At 40.4% G+C, this 18,352-nt stretch overlaps 1 protein-coding gene across 6 annotated transcripts in view; it reads right to left on the bottom strand.

The window, feature by feature from the left end:
* The window catches only part of ARHGAP32 (Rho GTPase activating protein 32), a 199,381-nt gene that overhangs the window by 100,783 nt on the left and 80,246 nt on the right, over positions 1-18,352 (bottom strand). For 3 of the 6 annotated variants that reach the window (XM_083588250.1, XM_083588253.1, XM_083588252.1), the window contains exons 2-5: positions 14,618-14,726; positions 4,065-4,156; positions 2,709-2,750; positions 2,258-2,342 (exon numbers count right to left, since the gene is read on the bottom strand). In XM_083588250.1, the coding sequence (XP_083444376.1) occupies positions 2,258-2,342; positions 2,709-2,750; positions 4,065-4,156; positions 14,618-14,726 (328 nt within the window). The remainder of the gene's footprint in view (positions 1-2,257; positions 2,343-2,708; positions 2,751-4,064; positions 4,157-14,617; positions 14,727-18,352) is intronic. The other 3 variants (XM_083588255.1, XM_083588251.1, XM_083588254.1) reach the window with 1 other exon arrangement.

An 18,352-nucleotide genomic window follows, 5' to 3' on the forward strand; every position in this document is an offset into this window, starting at 1 on the left:
TGGGTAAAACCTCAGTGCCTAGGGCTTGCCGATCGCATGGTCGGCGGTTTGAATCCCCGCGGCAGGGTGAGCTCCCGTCTTTCGGTCCCAGCTCCCGCCCACCTAGCAGTTCGAAAGCACCCTTAAGTGCAAGTAGATAAATAGGTACCGCTTTATAGCAGGAAGGTAAACGGCGTTTCCGTGTGCTGCACTGGTGCTGGCTCGCCAGAGCAGCTTCGTCACGCTGGCCACGTGACCCGGAAGTGTCTCCGGACAGCGCTGGCCCCGGCCTCTTAAGTGAGATGGGCGCACAACCCTAGAGTCGGACACGACTGGCCCATAAGGGCAGGGGTACCTTTACCTTTTTAATTGTAAACATGTAAAACATCTAAGAATTCATGTCTGTAAAAGTAATTTCAGTCCTACCGACTTGCTTCAAATTCAGATGTTGCACCCCAAATGTAAGTAATCATGCAAACAACAACACACCAATAGCCTTTTTCCCTCCATCAGTTAATAAAACAATTTCCATTTTCAACCCACAATTAAAAGTAACACTGAAACAATGCAACTGGCTATACTCAGATGTCAAGCTAAACCAGTGGTCGGGGACCTCCAGCCCATGAGCTTAATTAGGTCCAGTAGAGGCTGTTTTCCCAAACCAGCCTCACTTGCCCTACACTTGATGCCATATGTGATGTCAGGTGTGGGGCATCTAAAGACCTGGCTTCAAAGGAACAATTGGGAACTTAAAGTGCATTCCTGATTGTTCTGCGGCAAGTGGGGCTCACTGACAACACAGATCCGCTGTTTGGCACTGTCCTCTGGGATCGGCTGCATGGGAAACTCCCTAGGGCAGTCCACAGAACTTGCTCTCAGTGCCAATCAACTGACTGGTGCGGGAAACAAGCACCTTTGATCAGCTGATTGGAAGTGAGAGTAAGGCCCACTGAAGTTTTCTATTGGCAGGTGTAATTTGGACTGCCAGTCGCAGGGTGGGGGGGGAGCCGATTTGCAGGTGCAGTTTGAATATAAATCACACCTGGAAACAGATTTCAAAAGGCCTTGCTGTAACTACTGATCAACTGATTGGCAGTTACAGCAAATCCTTTCAGCCTCGTGCTGTCTTCCCAAAGTCAGTTAAGCAATGTGCCAGACTTTGGAAAGCAAGCATGAGGCTCCAGCAGGGCCCTAGTATTATCCTAGAACTCTCCCACCACCTTCCCCCAACTGGGAAAGTGCTAACTAGGCTTTAAGAAGGGGGCATGAGGACTCTAGGACCCTGTCAGAGCCCTAACACCTCCTTCCCAGAGCCTCACTTACCCAGCTTTGAAAAGGCAGTGCAAGGACTTGGGAGGCAGGTGTCAAATGTGGCTGAGGGAAGCCCAAAAGGGTCTTGAGGGCCACATGTGGCCCTTGGACCACGCATGGGACCAGCCTGATCTAGATTCAGCTTCATTGGTTGGTTTAGCTTTAGCAATATTAGGAACAATGAGTAATTGGGAACTTAACAAAGCTTTTAACCAAAGTCCTGTTTAAGCTATGTTTATTAAAAGCTAGGAAAGTGTTTAAAAGCTGTTAAACAAGGAGCAAGATCACAATTAAAAATCCATTATCAGAAATGCCAGATAATATTCAGAAGACTGCTTTTATGTCTCAAGACTGTGATTCAACTCCCTTATACAAGCCATTTAATCAGTCAGGATGCACAATTTTAACACTTTCAATAATAGCTTTACTGTGGAAATATATGTTTAATGCAGTGGAAAGATTCAGTATTCGTGTCACCTTTAATGAGAGTAGAATAAAAAACTCAGATTTAGATTATTTGTTGCACATTCCTGAGTTACATTTAACAGTAAACACTTATTCAAAAAGGTGACAGAACTGATTTCAATTAGAAACACAAGGGCACTTTAAATGTGCTGCAGAGTCCAATAGTCACACACTCACCCCATTATTACTAGGAAAAAGAAGATCACACACATTCAAATATGTGGAAGCAATAAGGATTCAAAACAGGATTGCCCCAATCCAAAGAAGAATGGGAGAATGTGAAATGCACAAACAGAGGCAGGAAGGTTGGAGGGAGGTTGCAAAACAGTCAGAAGATGTAAGAGTAGACCACCAGTGGGTGGGCGTAGACAACGTTCAAAGCATGTGGACTGTGAACATACATGTTCCCTAATAATAACATGCTTTATAATAGAGCTCGCCAAACTGCATGTAGTTAACTAATGTCAGTTTAACAGAAAAATGCCATTGGCAGGAAACTCACCTGTATATTGCCAAAGTCTACATTTTCATAATGGAAGTGTGCACATTCTGCCATCTTTGGAAAGTGGCCCTTGGTAAAGGATAACCTGAAACACAAGTAACAGATGAGACGTAGAACGTCACAGCAATTAAAGTTCACTGCCTTAGTTAGATACAGGTTATACCAAAAGTATTATTAGGATACCTAATAATCCCAAGTAAAACAGAACAGGGAGTGCTGGCAATGTGACACAAGAAAGCAGTGAGGAAAAGACGACTACAAGGAATGCAAATCGTTAAGTTTCATCTGTCCCAGGCTTTTAACAGGACAGTGCATTCCAACCCACTGAACACCAGTGCCTAAAGGGAAGATGCAGGGACAAGGTGTTCATCCTCAAATGCCATGGGAGAGGGGGTAGTCAAGCAACATGGGTGCCCTTATACCATCAGAACAAATGAAACCAGAATTTTACCTGTGAAAGGAATCACAGCCCATCAGTCCAGGATTGGTAGATCTGGGGGGGAGGGCGGGGGGGGGGTAAGAGAATTTTTTAAAAATTCTTTGTTTAGTTTAAATCTTATGCATCCTAAGTGCCTTTCAAGCATCCCAACTGCATAAATTTTCTGGTGTAATGAGGCTATATTTAAGCAGGTGCTGAAGCTGGTTTTACCTCCTAGAGCAAATATTCCGGTTGTGAAACAAGAAGATTGTGATCACCACTCACTCTTCCCATGGGAATTTAAGAGGGAAATGAGATTTAGCATCTGGCTTCTCCCTACTAGAAAATAGGGTCATCAGCTTTTCTATGAGAATCAGCAGATGATAGATGGGTGTTCTGAATAAATCCATCTATGTTGGACAGCCCTCTGAACCGTAAATCAACATTATAGCTAAAGAAGGGTCAAGCACACATCCAGCTAGCAGATTATACAGGCCTGCATTCTGCTTAAGGCAGGAAAAACAGAGGAACAAGTGAACAAAACAAGGGAAAGGAGGACAATCAAAGATATAGTTAGCATGGAACTTGGAAGAAATACCCCCCCAACTTCTGTTAGTAAAGGCAAATCTTTTTTCTGAATTAATGTTATAGATCCACTTCATTCTTACACATAAGAATGGTATTTTAAGCTTATTTTAGACAACATGTCATACCACACAGATTAAAGAATGCTTATCTGTGGCCTATTTTGATGCCTGAAACATAAATCAGGGTTTGCTGTTGCAAGCTGGTCAGAAACCAGAAGGAAAGAGGCAAACCATACTTTATGCTAACCACAGTTTAGTGTTATGTATCATCTGACAAGATCATAATTAGTTTATTGCTCCATATGAACCTTGAGTCTAGAGGGTTGAGTAGACAGAAACAAAAGCAGACAAGCAGTTTTAACTCAAGTTTGTGGAGATGTAACCATTAGCCATGGTTAATGACACTTAAGAGAAAGTACTAGCGAGAGGAAGGGAGTACATGACCCTAAGGCCCAATGGTTAGAGACTAGCAGCACCAGGTCACATTGTCGGATTCAGTTCAGTCATTATTACTCCAAAACAGCTGGTAATAAAAGATTACTTGAAGGAATTGTGGAGAAGGGAGAGGAAGTGCATAATCGCCTGTTGTTCTTTCCTAGTTTTCAACTGTAACAAGTTAAGAAGCACTGAAAGTGTGGGTGGGCTCTCAGCTAATATGAACCTATTTCCTGTTGCCTTTGGATAACACGAATTTGTTTGTTTGTTTTTAAGCACAACAGTAACAAATTGACTAGTACCTTGGACTCAACCCCCGAGAGCCCAGAAGCTACAAAAATGACAATGATGAGACAAAGCAGCTTACTTTTTCACATTCTTCACTTTCATGCTAGCTGTGCTGCCACATGTCCGCAATGGTAGCTCTCCTGAAATCTCAGGGATGTCTGCTCCTCTTGCCTGGAGGGGAAGAAAATAAAAGAGCAAGAAAAGTTCAGATGCTTTTAACAGTAAAGCCTTGTCAATTCCCAAGAGCTAGGAAACTCCAAGCTGGATCTTACAGATTAAGTAAATATGCAAAGACAGCTAAGCTACTTTAAAAACAGGTGTTTGATCCCGGGGCTTCTAAATCACATTTCAACTTTTAAAAAGCTTCCAAAGAAAGCAGGAGGCACCCAACATTTTTCACTGCCAAAAGGATAACTATGAATGGTTTCTTCACTTGTGTTGCCATGCTCCCAGGATGCAGAGCAGGAAGGTGCAGTTGAGTGTCCTGGATTTGAACCAGAAAGGCCAAAGTTCAAATGACGCTCACTAAATTACCATAGGACTGATGCAATCTCTTTTGTCTTTTTCATTTCTAAGAACAGTTTATTAAGACTTTCTATATCAAAGAAAAATAAGCAAAGAAATGATAAATGCTTGGAAGACTGCAGCACTCTCTTATCCCAACTTCTTTTACAAGGCTCTTTATAGGACAAAGAACCGAATAGCCCCATGCTTACTGATTTCAGCTTCTTAGAGGAAGGATGGAATATAAATTACTGCATCATCAGAGATCAGTGCACACACACAAAGACAGGAGCCACTTTCCCCTCTGACTGATAAATGTTCCAAATCAGCTGACAGTTGAAGCCAAATGTTCTTTCTGGCAGGGAGAGGTAAATAAAGCTCATTACAGCTGCTGCTTTTTTGGCCAGTGGATGTGGCCAGGGTGGTCTTCTCTTTGCTGTGATTCTCCTCCCAGGGACAGAAAGGTGCAGCCTTCAAGGGGTCCCTGGTATCCTGGCCATTAACAGAGGCCAAAAGTAATCCCTAAGAATTCTGTACATTGCTCAGAAGCTTTCCATAAACACATAAAATACTGAACCACAGCATCTGAACAGGAATGTGAACCTGGCGAGGAATATACAATTTAAATGTAATTGCTTTTCTAAAGATCACTGAATTATAATTAAATAGCATTATTATTTTAAGCCTAGATATTTCAGGGAGAGGATTTTAGATAAATGGCCATTTATCTGAGATCTTTTTGTGTATAAGAATGGATCTTGGCGACTATACTTGGAAGGAAGTTCCCAGACCAGGATTTCCCCTGTGTACTGCAGTCCCCTTTGCCCCTCCCAGTCATTCCTAAAGATCAGGAAACTATTCCAAATGGGGTGGACTAGGGTACTGGATGGCGGGGTGGTCCTGCTGTAGGAGGGGGAGTTACCAAGAACCTCACACACATAGAAACAGACTTGCATCTGTAGGTAATCAAAGGAAAATGATACCCACAGTATTGCACTATTTGGAGGTGGGTGCATTTTCCTATCATTTTTGCAATGTACACATTCATCCAATATAGAAGAGAGAGAAGCTGCAAACATTTAATACTCTGCATGCAGTACAGTTTTGCCTCTGGATCTCAGTTCAAAATAAATATATATTTTAAAATTATAGCATTCACACAAGCTTAAATTCTTCAAAAAAAGAAAGAAAGAAAGAAATTAAGTTCCTTTAGCTCAAAAGGGGGAAATGAATGGGCAAGAAAAAGGCAGCACAGTCCTTTTATAACTGAACCCTCATAGAAATACAAATCCAGAAGCAAGTTAGCAAGCACCAAATATTATTGTCTACTTTAGTGGAAAATGTGGAAGGGGGACTCCTGCTTATGAAGAAAACACTTTCTAAAATACAATATATTTTATGAAATGTATCTGACATCCTTTTGTGTTTCTGGTAATGAAAATTCTTTTTTTTAAAAATAAATCTGAAACAGCTGAATTATTTAACTTTAAAAATTGTCTGGCAAGCAAGTTTCTCTGTAGTTTCTCTTTTTCACTTCCAATATTTTATGCATCAATGTTCTGTAAAACCTAGTAATTGCATAACAAATCTACTTATGCAAATTATTTACTCCAACTCTTCTCCCTTAATATTACAGCAGTTCCTAACTGTCATTCCAAACCCTGATAAACCAATTAGGGCATGATCAAAGTCTGAATACAAGCATCACACACACACACTTAGGAGTGGTAACATTCTGGAGGCCGCTGCACATAAGCAAATACTGTATAAGTGAGGAGCGCCCTCTAAAAACCCTGTAAATTGCTATTTCCCCCTGCTCTCCAGCGATCTCTCCCACTCTCTCCACACAACTCTCTCTTCAACTACAGGTGAAGCTCTGGGACCTGCCGGAGGATGCACTGAAAAGTGGCTGCTTCTGCAGTTGTGCTACCATTCGTGTCAGCTGCTAAGCGGGGAGGCTGAGCAGCCAAAACAAAGCCCTCTTGCGCCTCATGAGCCATGAAAACTTCGCAAGTATCTTTTGCCATTTCCTGGTTTGAAACTTCCTTCCTTCCTTCCTTCCTTCCTTCCTTCCTTCCTTCCTTCCTGGTGCCATGCATATGCACAGTCGACTGTGCGTAAGAGTGGGGACACCTGTACCAGTAAAGAGTTGGATTCAACTTTCAACAGCTTTTGAGGAAATTGAGCCCTGTTTATTGAGAAGGTGTCTGACGACTGAATAGTCTATTGCAGTTGACACCAAAAAGGGAGGGACAACCAGTGCCAGTAACGACAGAATCAGGATTCAATATGACCTTAACAGATTGGAGAACTGGGCCCAAGCTAACAAAATGAATTTCAATAGGGACAAATGTAAGGTGTTGCACTTAGACAGGAAGAACCAGCGGAACAAATGTAAGATGGGGGACAAGTGAATTGGCATTCTAGGGGAATACATTTCTGCAGTATGCTGTAGTCTACCTAGCACCCTGCAAAGCTTCAACACTGGTCCCTCTTTCATGGCTGTCATGTGCCTTTATCCAAACATCCCTATGTCCCTTCCCTTTAACCATAACTCTTTGAGGCTGTACACCTCTTTGACATTAAGGTCAGGCTCTGCTCTGAGCTAGTGAGACTTTATCAAATAGAAATGAAACCCAAAGACAACTGCCTTTTAAAAAATGGAATTCATTTACAAAGTGAAAAGAGTAGGTTCTAAGCTTAATCCTCAAAGTAGTTGCAGCAGCTCAAGCTTCAGGGCAAGATTTGAAGAGACACAGGTGGAGCTTTCACACTACGGGGTTTTCAGCATCCAGCTTCCCACCCAAGTACTCCATGCTTCCTAAAAAGCTGCACTGGGAAGTCAGATAAACCCTTTCAAGCAGCCTCTGAGGCTGCATAAGGAGTAGCAGTTACTCTGATAAACATCAAAGGTTTTAAAAAGCCATTGCGTTATTGCATTAAAGGACTGAGCATTCTAAATCTCTTGCCTAGGGGTAAATCTTAGAGAGGAGGGCAAAACAATAAGGCACCTGCTGCATTTCTTTTTCCCAAGCACTGAGACACATAGACCTCTGGTGGAACACAAGCACAGCTGATTTTCCCAGCTGGTGCATGGTATCTAGAGGGCTTCACCCATCCCTAGACTGCTCAGAATTACTTTGAGGCTTGCCCAGAGAACCAAAGCACTGTAAAGGCAGCAGCATTTTTGTCTTGCAAACTGAGGTTATGCTGACTCTGCCTGATACCCCCCCTCTTGGGAGTGGCAGTTACCATTTTGGCTACATATAGAATATAGGATGATGTTCCTTGCACAGAAGAAGAAGAGGAGGAGGAGGAGGAGGAGGAGCTGGCCCAAAGTCACCCAGCAGCTGCATGTGGAGGAGAAGAAGAAGAAGAGTTTGGATTTGATATCCCACTTTATCACTACCCGAAGGAGTCTCAAAGCGGCTAACATTCTCCTTTCCCTTCCTCCCCCACAACAAACACTCTGTGAGGTGAGTGGGGCTGAGAGACTTCAGAGAAGTGTGACTAGCCCAAGGTCACCCAGCAGCTGCATGTGGAGGAGTGGAGATGCAAACCCGGTTCACCAGATTACGAGTCTACCACTCTTAACCACTACACCACACTGGCAAACGTATCAGGGAAAGAAACGTATCAGGTCATTGAAGCTGTGTTCCCTGACATTAAGTTTTCAATGTCGATGGAAGTCACATACAACTCCGTTGTAGTTTGGAGGCTACCCGACTCCCCTCATCTGCTGTTTGTGTGAATGAGGCTCTGAGTGAAGGTGGATACAATGTAATGGGCTAAATCACATGAAGCAAAATTGGTGGAGGGATTAAGGATTGAAGCCACAGAAACAGAAACAAACAGAAATGGCAAATCATATTTAATTACTAAGACATCTGAACAGATTTTAACTTGCTCATTGAAATTATTAGCCTGCTTTAACATTTTATCTGCTTTTGACAAAAGTGATTCTCAAGTAGGACTAATACAGTTTGTAGAATATATGAGAAACGGACCCCCTGCCTATTTGCAATTAGGCAGGCCTCCTCATGATGCTGTTTTGAACATCTGCTGAAAAGAATTCTTTCTGGACGCATGATTTTAAAACAGCTATAACCAAAACTGTTTAGTGTTTCTTTTGTGCATATTGTTTTAGTAAGTTTTAAATTTATTTTTAATGGTATTGTTTTATCCAGCTTCTTTGGGAGGAAGGGTGGAATACAAATTTAATAAAATAAATAAATGAAAGACACAAACAATAGCAAGACATCAACAGTGTACATTTTCTTTACATAACCACAGAACTCTACAATGACAACATAGTAATAAAATTGTTTTCACTGCAGAAAGAAAAAACAAAAAATACTGGGCTAAAGTTGACCAGGAACAAAGCAATCATGGACAGCTTTACTGTGATAAATAGATAGATGAATAGATGTAATGATGGAGATTCTTCAAGGGTGCCTTCTAACAGAAGTGAGTACTGTCTTTTGGTAATATTGTGGAGTTGGAACATTTGACTTCTGTATGTTCATAAGATAATTAAACAGCATTAGAATAATGAGCAGCCAGTTAGCTGGAAGTATATGACATTTATTGCTACTGGTATTATCTTCCCATGATGGTATAGAGAAGTGACACAACCCATGTCTAGATTGCTCATGTTCTACAACTGTCATTCAAGACAAGGAGTGGAAAAAGACAGCTGTTAGGGATAGACCATGAATACTGGACAGGTGAAGAGGAGTCAGAAAGCAACAGTGGATCAAGTAGCCTGAGAATGCAATGATTCATAAAAAAGTTTTATGAAGTAAGTGGGGTTTGAAAGAGGGCAGGGACAGAGCAAGGTCATGAAGAAAAGGAAGGTGCAAGAAACTCAGAGAACTGTGTAACAAAATACAGTCTCAGGGCTGTGCTTTATTATTTATTCTTGTGAACTGCCTTGGGAGCTCTTTAGAGGGCTGAAAAGGCAGCATATAAAGGTTTCTGGACATAAAATTTACAATCCACTATGTTGTGAGTCCACAGGGGAAGTAAGTTACAGCAATTTCACTACAGCAATTTCAATCACTGTCCCCAAAGAGCTCACAATCTAAACGATGTCTAACTCCTTGAAGAAACCATTGGCAGCAAAACAACTGCTCTGTTTAATAGTCAATGGTCACACTTGCAAGTCATGCTTAACCATGCCTGCCTCCCTTCCCGCTTAAAGTGCAGGCTCCATGCTATGCCATTACACTGTTTAACAATATCTTACATTATCACAATGTATTCTATGACATACAAGGCCTTCCAGTTTCCTCTCCTACACATAAATGGAAGGGGCACAATGACTTTCACATTCCTTCCAACATATTAAGTCTCTCCAAGGTAACCATCAAAAATGGTGATGAACACTCATTCTAGATCTGTATGTTGTTATCTTATTTTAGATTAATTTAATAACAGGTAATAAAATGTGCATCCTTCTTAATCCTTCTTAACCAATTAATTGTGGCATTATTAACCGTTTTTGAAGCATATAACTTTTCACAACCATTTGCTGGACATGGGGGGGGGGGGGTTGGGGGGGGAGAAAGGTTGACAGGCTACAGCCAATAGAATAACCAGTTCAGGTGAATAACAATTAGAATAGCCCTGCATTTCAAGAGTTAAACAAAAAGCAATACATCAGTTTTGCATGAGCTGTCAGAAGATGTCAATTACAAGACTCATTTGGGAGTGAAATAAAAGCCCTCCACAAACATGATTTTATTTTTAGGAAGCCTAGTGATGGCAAAATTTGACAGCTGCAGAAGCTAGGTTTTAATTGTCATACAGGAGCCTGCTTTTTTTATTTAAAAAAATGCAATACTCCCTATGCTGCAACATCAGTTTTAAAAGACAACACCTCCATACAATTAGAATGTCAGTTTCTAATGGCCCTTCTGCTGTAGTTACCGGTAATAGTTTGGTTCAACTAGGGGTGATGAGATCTTTGAAGTGATCACTAAGGTATGTACCAGAAGAGCAACCTCATGGCATAAAATCAATAGGTTTAGAAAAGGAGTATTGCTATGAAGACATTTTGCTCCTCGGTATAGTTTCCTAATATAAGAATACGAATATCCCAAAACTTCAGAAGTTGGACATGGCTCTCAGGCTTTGATAGTCACTGCCAATATTTCCATATGAAGAACTGTCTTAACTAACAGACTATATAGCCTACCAGAAACACAGAGAGAGAGAGAGGTACTGTGCAGATGCAACCTTGTCCCTCCTATGGAGTACATCTGTCTCGCAATCACAACTGTTATTTACAGGACTCCTACTTATTTCTGCTGAACAACAAACAAATGTGTTGGGTTTTCTGTACATCACTTTAGGAGTTTTAGGTGAAAGTCCACGGTAAATGAAAAATAAAATAATTATTGCCTCTATCTCAAAAGGGATCTTGACTTCAGATCATACTGCCTTTTTTTGGAAACACAGTAGAAGACTGGAGAGGCATGCCAAACTAATATATATCCTATACTTTTCCTGTGGTGTTATGGACTTCCTCAACCTGATGCCTTTCATCTTGATCCATCCTAGATTTATTTAGCTCAAGCCTTTTGATTTAACTGCGCTTAATCTTTGCAAGGATACCAGGAACACCTGCCTGAAGTCACATGAGCAGACAACAGAACAAGTAATAAGCTTGGAAATTTTAACACTAAGAGCACAGAAAGCCTCCATAAAAACATTCCTCTGCAGTATACATTAACAAAGAAAATAATAGCTATACCAAAATCTATTTCTAAAAGAAGAACTAAAATTCTTAGACTAGTATAAATATAAGAAAGAATGTACCTGCTTACTAGTTAAGAGAGCAGGGCAGCTTGGGTGCCTTTCCTATCCAACACTTTAGTTAATGTCATTTTTTCTAATTAACTGGTTCCTTGAATAAGATTCTCCAAATGGCATCTTTTAACTAGAACTGAGTTTGATGCATTTCTCCATGAGGTGACATAAACAGGATTGTTGCCTGGGATTTAAATACACAAACAGTGAGAAAACTTTTTATGTTTTTTGACCCCAAATACTGTCAACAGTCAATGAGATTTTTTAATCCAAATGATGTGAAGAACTTCAGAATTTTAAGTTTTGATCATCTGCATTTCTGAAAAATCAAATGTTTAACATACTTTTGGATTTACTTGTTTTGTTGTTTAGTTTGTGGGAGTTACAGTGTAATGACAATTGATTACAACAATTGAAATCTATCGCCTAGCAAATAATATATCTTGCATTGGAAAAGAATTACATTCAATCCACTAAACTAGCTAGGAGGGATTTTGTGAACAAATAGCCAAGGGTGTGCTTTAGCCAGGAAGACAAACTGCTTTAGAAGGTTCAGTCCTATTACCACATCATAAAGCCATGCTACAGCAAATAATCTCTCCTACTTTCTATCAGTGCCAACAGATGGGTACTTTGAGACAGCGTAAATTTATGCGCAGTGCAGCCTTCCTGGTGGAGAAAATGTACTGCTCTTCTGCAACAGCCTCTAGAAAGCAGTTCCCATCATTGCAATAAAGAGATTGTCGGAATGATGCAGAATAGCAATGAAAATGTTCTATTTCAAATACAGTAGTACCTCTCATTACAAACTTAATTTGTTCCAAGGTCCATTCTTAACCTGAAACCGTTCTTTAGCTAATGGGCCTCCCGCTGCCGCCGCACAATTTCTGTTCTCATCCTGAGGTAAAGTTCTTAACCCGAGGTACTACTTCCGGGTTAGCGGAGTCTGTAACCCAAAGTGTTTGTAACCTGACGTACCACTGTACAGTGATTTTCTTAATAAAAGGTGAAAAGAATGCTTTAATTTTTAATTTAATCTTCAATAAAATGAAGAACAGACTCATAATAAAACAAGAACATATAAACAAACAAACAAAAACTGCTGCTGAACCAACTGATAGTTGGCCCTCTCTGAGAAATGCCTTGGAGTTCATCTGGGTTTCTCCTAATGGTCACTGAACACCAAGAGCGCAGAAAAGTGGGAAACATCTTTACAAAATAAAACTCAGATGTTCCTTAAGTTGCTAGAATACTGTTTCCATCTCAAGTATTGATCCTGGAATAGGATAGGATAGCCTCACTTTTTACTCAGATCTACAGTGGCGATATTGACCTTGCAAAACTTCGATTACACAATTCTGGGCATTTCTAGACAGTTACCCTTTTCAAGTGTAACTCAGTCATAAACTGGCAAATTCAGGCTGTACACAGAAAGTCGGTAACCAGTTTCCCACCTCCACTCCTTAAAAAAAACATTAAATAACGGGGGGGGGGGGGGACATAGCCAACCAACTTCTACTTAGAGTTGACCCACTGAAAATAATGGTGCCAAGCTAGCCATATTTATTAATTTCAATGGGTCTACTCAGACTAGGACTAGCACTGGATACAACCCAGACCTTCCTCAATGAAAATGTGCTACGAAGTACGGTTATAACTGCTTGATGAAAGGCCATGTTACCTTGCCATTAGAAAATCAGAATGAGCACTCAATAGTCAACATCTAACTCCTCGTAAACATTATGCAGATGAGTCAAGATAAATGGTCAACCAACAGGTCATCTGGAAGTAACCATAATTGCTAGATCTACAGCACCAACGTTACCTTTTTGGCCTTGGGGCTTTGGTGTGGTTCACTCACATGTATACAATTAAGCAGGGTGTAGGTGAGAGATTTTTCTTCATAAAAACATTATATATAAACTTTATATAGACAGTGGGTTATAAACATTCTTAAATAATTCCAGATCTTCCATTGCCCTGCCCAAAAGCATTAGCTTAATAAAAAGATTCATTCCGCCTACCCACAAGGTGCTTGTTAAAGTAAGTAACTCAAGTGAGCCACAGTAAGCAACAAATATATTCACATTTTTTTAATTTAGAGAAACAAACTATCAGCTCAAATAAGCTTACCTCCCCCAAGTTGCATTGCTATGAGTTGTATTTACCATGGATACAAGTAAAAAGCATATATGGGCAGGGACTGACTTGAGAAGGAAATGGAATAGGATGGGCCTAACTACAGAATGACGCAGGTGGCGCTGTGGTCTAAACCAGAGACTAGGGCTTGCCGATCAGAAGGCGGGCGGTTCAAATCCCCGCAACAGGGTGAGCTCCCATTGCTCGGTTCCTGCTCCTGCCCACCTAGCAGTTTGAAAGCACGTCAAGTGCAAGTAGATAAATAGGTACCGCTCCAGTGGGAAGGTAAAGGGCGTTTCCGTACACTGCTCTGGTTCGCCAGAAGTGGCTTAGCCATGCTGGCCACATGACCCGGAAGCTGTCTGCGGACAAATGCCGGCTCCCTCGGCCAGTGAAGCGAGATGAGCGCCGCAACCCCAGAGTCATCCGCAACTAGACCTAACGGTCAGGGGTCCCTTTACCTTTACCTAACTACAGAACAGAGCTAGAACGGTAGGGGTGCCCCTCACTTCAGCATGTGGCAAGCTCTTTTTACCATCAAGCCCAAGGAGAAAAGCAGAACAGCTACTGCTATGGGAAACAAGCAGTGCTCAGCATTCACACCTTTTTTTTTTGTTTCCTCCATGGCAAAGCAAAACATACGCTAAAAATGGACTTCATCCCTCACTTTTCACATTTTCTAAATGCTGCTTGTGAATTAAACATATGAGCAAGGGAGAAATTTTAATAATGTAAACTTTCCGATTGGTGAGTTTTGAGGGAACTCAGACCAGATTAATCTTGTTAATCATTTTTACGTAAGTTATGTTTCAATGACCATTTTCCACTAGAAAGACGGGGGAAAGATCACACGTTATGGATCCTAGCTGAAAGAGAGCTTAATGCAAATTGAAAATCATTGCAACATTATGGAACATTTAAACGATCACTAGGCATGCTTCAAGGCATGTATTCATGGAACAGAATCACCAGGCATCATCATCATCTCCTTCTCACTATTGGTATATATCCAAAGAATGTAATGTGTTGCACAATACTCAATTTTATAAATATGATCTAAGTGGGATGATTTTTTGGGGGGTGGGGCGGGGAAGGCAGTAAACCACACTCTATAAACCAGTGAACAGCATTTCAAGGACTACAGACAACAATGCATAAAAGGAAGTGAAACTTTACCATTGCACTGAGAGTCTCTTCCCAATCTGGTCTTTCACGGGGATGAATGCTTCTCTGAAGTTCTGGCACAAAATCATCCTCTTCTGCATGCAAAGAGGACTTCATCATCCTAGAGTAAAATGATGTAGTCATTAGATAAATTCCACATTCTGAGCAAGTTTTGATCATTTTGAACATAATGATACTTTAAATGCACCTATCTCATCTTGCGAACCTGCTCTAGCTTTTCTTTTTTAAATTTCTAAACCTGTTTGTAAACTCTAAAAAGCTCTTATCCTGATAACAGCAATCAATTTCCAGAACTACTGTTTGGAACACATTTGTTCAAGGGAAGATTTGTTTTCAGGCTGCCTAACTTTAACTCGCAGATCTATTAACTACACTACCATAATTTCTGCAGATGACACTTTAAGCCAACTTTGCAAATAAATCCACAGAAGTCCATGTTAGTCTTCCTCTGCACAGTACAAAATACATAACTTTCGTAAAATGTTTTTGCCTAGTTACTTAGCTACCTGCTGCAGGCCATGGAGCAAATGGCTGTTTAAAGCCTGCTATGTGGCATTCTTTCACCAAGTTTCACTGTTGTATTAAGCAAGGGTTTTAGACTGTTGAATGTCTTGCTATGCGGCATTCTTCCACCAAGGTTTTACACTGTACACATCTCCTTACACTATACACGTCGCTTAAAATACTTCCCTTATAAATACAAATTTTCCAATTTTCTCTTCACAATTGTGAGGTAAAGGTAGATATATTAGACCTATTACACAGTGCACTGGGGGCCCAGCCTGACAAATTAATATTATTAATTTTTACAGTACTTTCACCACACTCCAGCATGGAATGGAAAAGAGGGGAGGTGGTATCTAGGCAATATATTGAACTGTACATCAGAAACTTCAACCCTGGTAAAATGGCAACACTACATATGTTCACGCTACTACAGATTAAAGATTGTCATAAGCAGGTAGCATTCACAATTAATAAGGTTTTTCAAAGATTCCTTCATGTTTTGTTTTCTTTAGTTTTGTTCCATTTATGTACATCCATCTTGCACAAGGTCTCTCAAACCATTTCCAACCTTCAGGGGCTGTAGAGAACATAGGTGTATTAATCACTGCCACAGATGACAATTATCTCCATTCTGGCAGTGCTAAGACTCGTGTCTATCTCTGGGCACATCACGGAATGCTGACAGATTGCCCCCGTCATGGTTCCTTGATGGGTTTGGACTTATTGTATGAATTCAAATATGGTCATTTGGTGAACTAAGATTCTCACATCAGAAGGATACTTGTCCATTTGTAAAGTAGCCCATTCCTTCATATCTGCATACATTTATTACATGTCATACTTGAGCTTAGTTATACTTCCCACAGGAGTCAGTAGGTAGTTTAATCTTATTGTTCCTCTTCTAGTTCAAATATAGGAGTTCTGACTACTGTTAATTATTTAGTTATGCATTACTTCTGCAGAGGATTTTTCATCCAAATTGATGAAATTCTAAGACAATAGTTTATCTGCATAAAATTTTCATAAAGATCTGGACCTGGATTCATATTTAAAGCTAAAACTACAGATATTAAGTCTGAGGAACTTGTGCCTTATTGTCTTTAACCCCACAAGGGTTGGGGGACCCTACAGAGCAGGTTTTGGGTATGTTGGGACTGCTGGAGAAACCTTGTGTTGCTATCAATGAAGATTTTGATTGAGCAAGTGGACAGACATAATTGGATGCCACCTAATATACACTGTTGCATTAGAAGAACAGGTATGTGATTGGTCCAGCCATCTCCTAGAGCCTATCAGCCACATTAGGCCCTCGATCTCACTCAATGAGGCCACGCACCCCCACACCCCCACTGTGCCTTCATTACCTTCCAATAGCAATCACATCACAATATGCTTTCCTATCAAAACAGAGCTGCCACCATTGCAAAAAGCAAAGTAAGAGAGACTGGCAGAAGCCCAACAACGGTGAATGGTGGCTAGGAAGGTTTAACATCTGCCATTTCCAAAAACAGCATGTAGTTTTAAAATTCTGTTTTATCCTTTTTTCCATATCTGGTAATGTGACTCAGTTATTTCTTCAATTTCTTAATTAAAGGACATGGATAGAATCTTGCTAACAAACATGATACATTGCATTTTTGTTCTCTGTTGTCTTTGGAACTGAATTATTTTGTGCAAGGCCACTACTTAAAATCAATGTGGCTTGTTCAGAAGTTCCAATTTCTCTGGAGTGTTCCCATTAATTTATATTCATATTTGAAGAGGTGACCTTTAAGACTACATAACTCATTAAGTCAAATAATGAAAGGGTATTAGTCACAGCTTCCTGTGCCCACTGGCTTACATTATAACAAAATCAAACAAGAACAGTTAAGTCTTATTTCTGGTTGTCACAAATTTGCTTGTTTTTAGAGATGACTTACATATCACTTGCATGCTTACATCCACATTAACACTCCTTGCCACAAGCCACATGTGACTATCATTTCTTAAAATAAATAAATAAAACATTCAAATGTCAGATGTCAAAACACACAGGACCTTTTACCAGCTTCAGCTGGTACAACAGCTATGACCATTCTGGACCAGGAAAGCATGACTACCCTAGATATGTAGAACCAAATGGTGCAAATGACCTGGAAGACCTGTAAACAGCAACTTGGTAGTCAAGATAATCCCAGGATTATTTGGTATTTACTGAAAGAATGAACTCATAAATGTTTATCTGCTTGCTTGGAGGCCTTGGTTTTGGTTCAATTAGTTGGGAGAGTGGAGGCTTCTCACGCTGGCTAGCTGTCAGCTACTTCCCTCACCTGGGAGATGGATGAGAGATGGGAAGGGGCCTCTAAGGTAGGGGTGAGTTAACTGGGTTACTGTTTGCAGTTTACATAGCTTGCTTTTTGTATAAGTAACACTTTACATATTAACTCTTCACGGACAAAGCCATGGTGCTTGCCACTTCAGTGTTGGTCGCGAGGTGTAGTAGCAAGGAATCATGTATGGTTTGCTGTATGCAAGTCTCTTGATATAGCTCTTTTTTAAACTGCTGAATTTATTTATATTTTGGGGCAGAATATAATTATTGATTCATAAAGTAATAATAAACTGCTTCAAGGTTTCTACAATCATGCGGTATACAAATCCAGTTAAATAAAATAAATTATCAGCCTAATCACTTCTGAAGGGCCTAGAGCCTAAGATCTAAAAATGGGTTCTCTCACAGTTATGTAAGTCCCACTGAAAACAATGGATCTTTCAGTTCAGCCATTGGCAGGGAAGAGATGAATGAGCCTTAGAGTTATTCTCAATCTCTCCCTGGATTCTATCCTAGGAAATAATCTGAAAAGAGGGTCCTAGCAACTGCACTACACTACTTTCTGAAAATGCACTCTCTTTTTCAAGTAATTTTGCAAAAGATGGAAACTTGTTTCAGTGCCTACCAAGGAATCTATTTAAACCAACTACTATGCAAGAAAGGTCAAAGCTTTCTAGGTCTGCTGACAAAAAGAGAATAACTTTCTAGGCTTTGCCCTACTCTAAATATTCAAATAAACTGTTTCTGTCCAGTAATCTCCCAAGGGCAAGTCTAACAATCTTTAAATACAGAACATGAAAGAACTGCAGTCCCAAATTTAACCTTGATATGCCAATCTAATGGAACACAAACACTGGTTGAGACCCCTGTATCAGCAAAGCTATTTTTTTGAATATACTGGTTAC

The sequence above is a fragment of the Podarcis filfolensis genome (assembly GCF_964270895.1).
Source record: "Podarcis filfolensis genome assembly, chromosome: 15".
NCBI lineage: Eukaryota > Metazoa > Chordata > Lepidosauria > Squamata > Lacertidae > Podarcis > Podarcis filfolensis.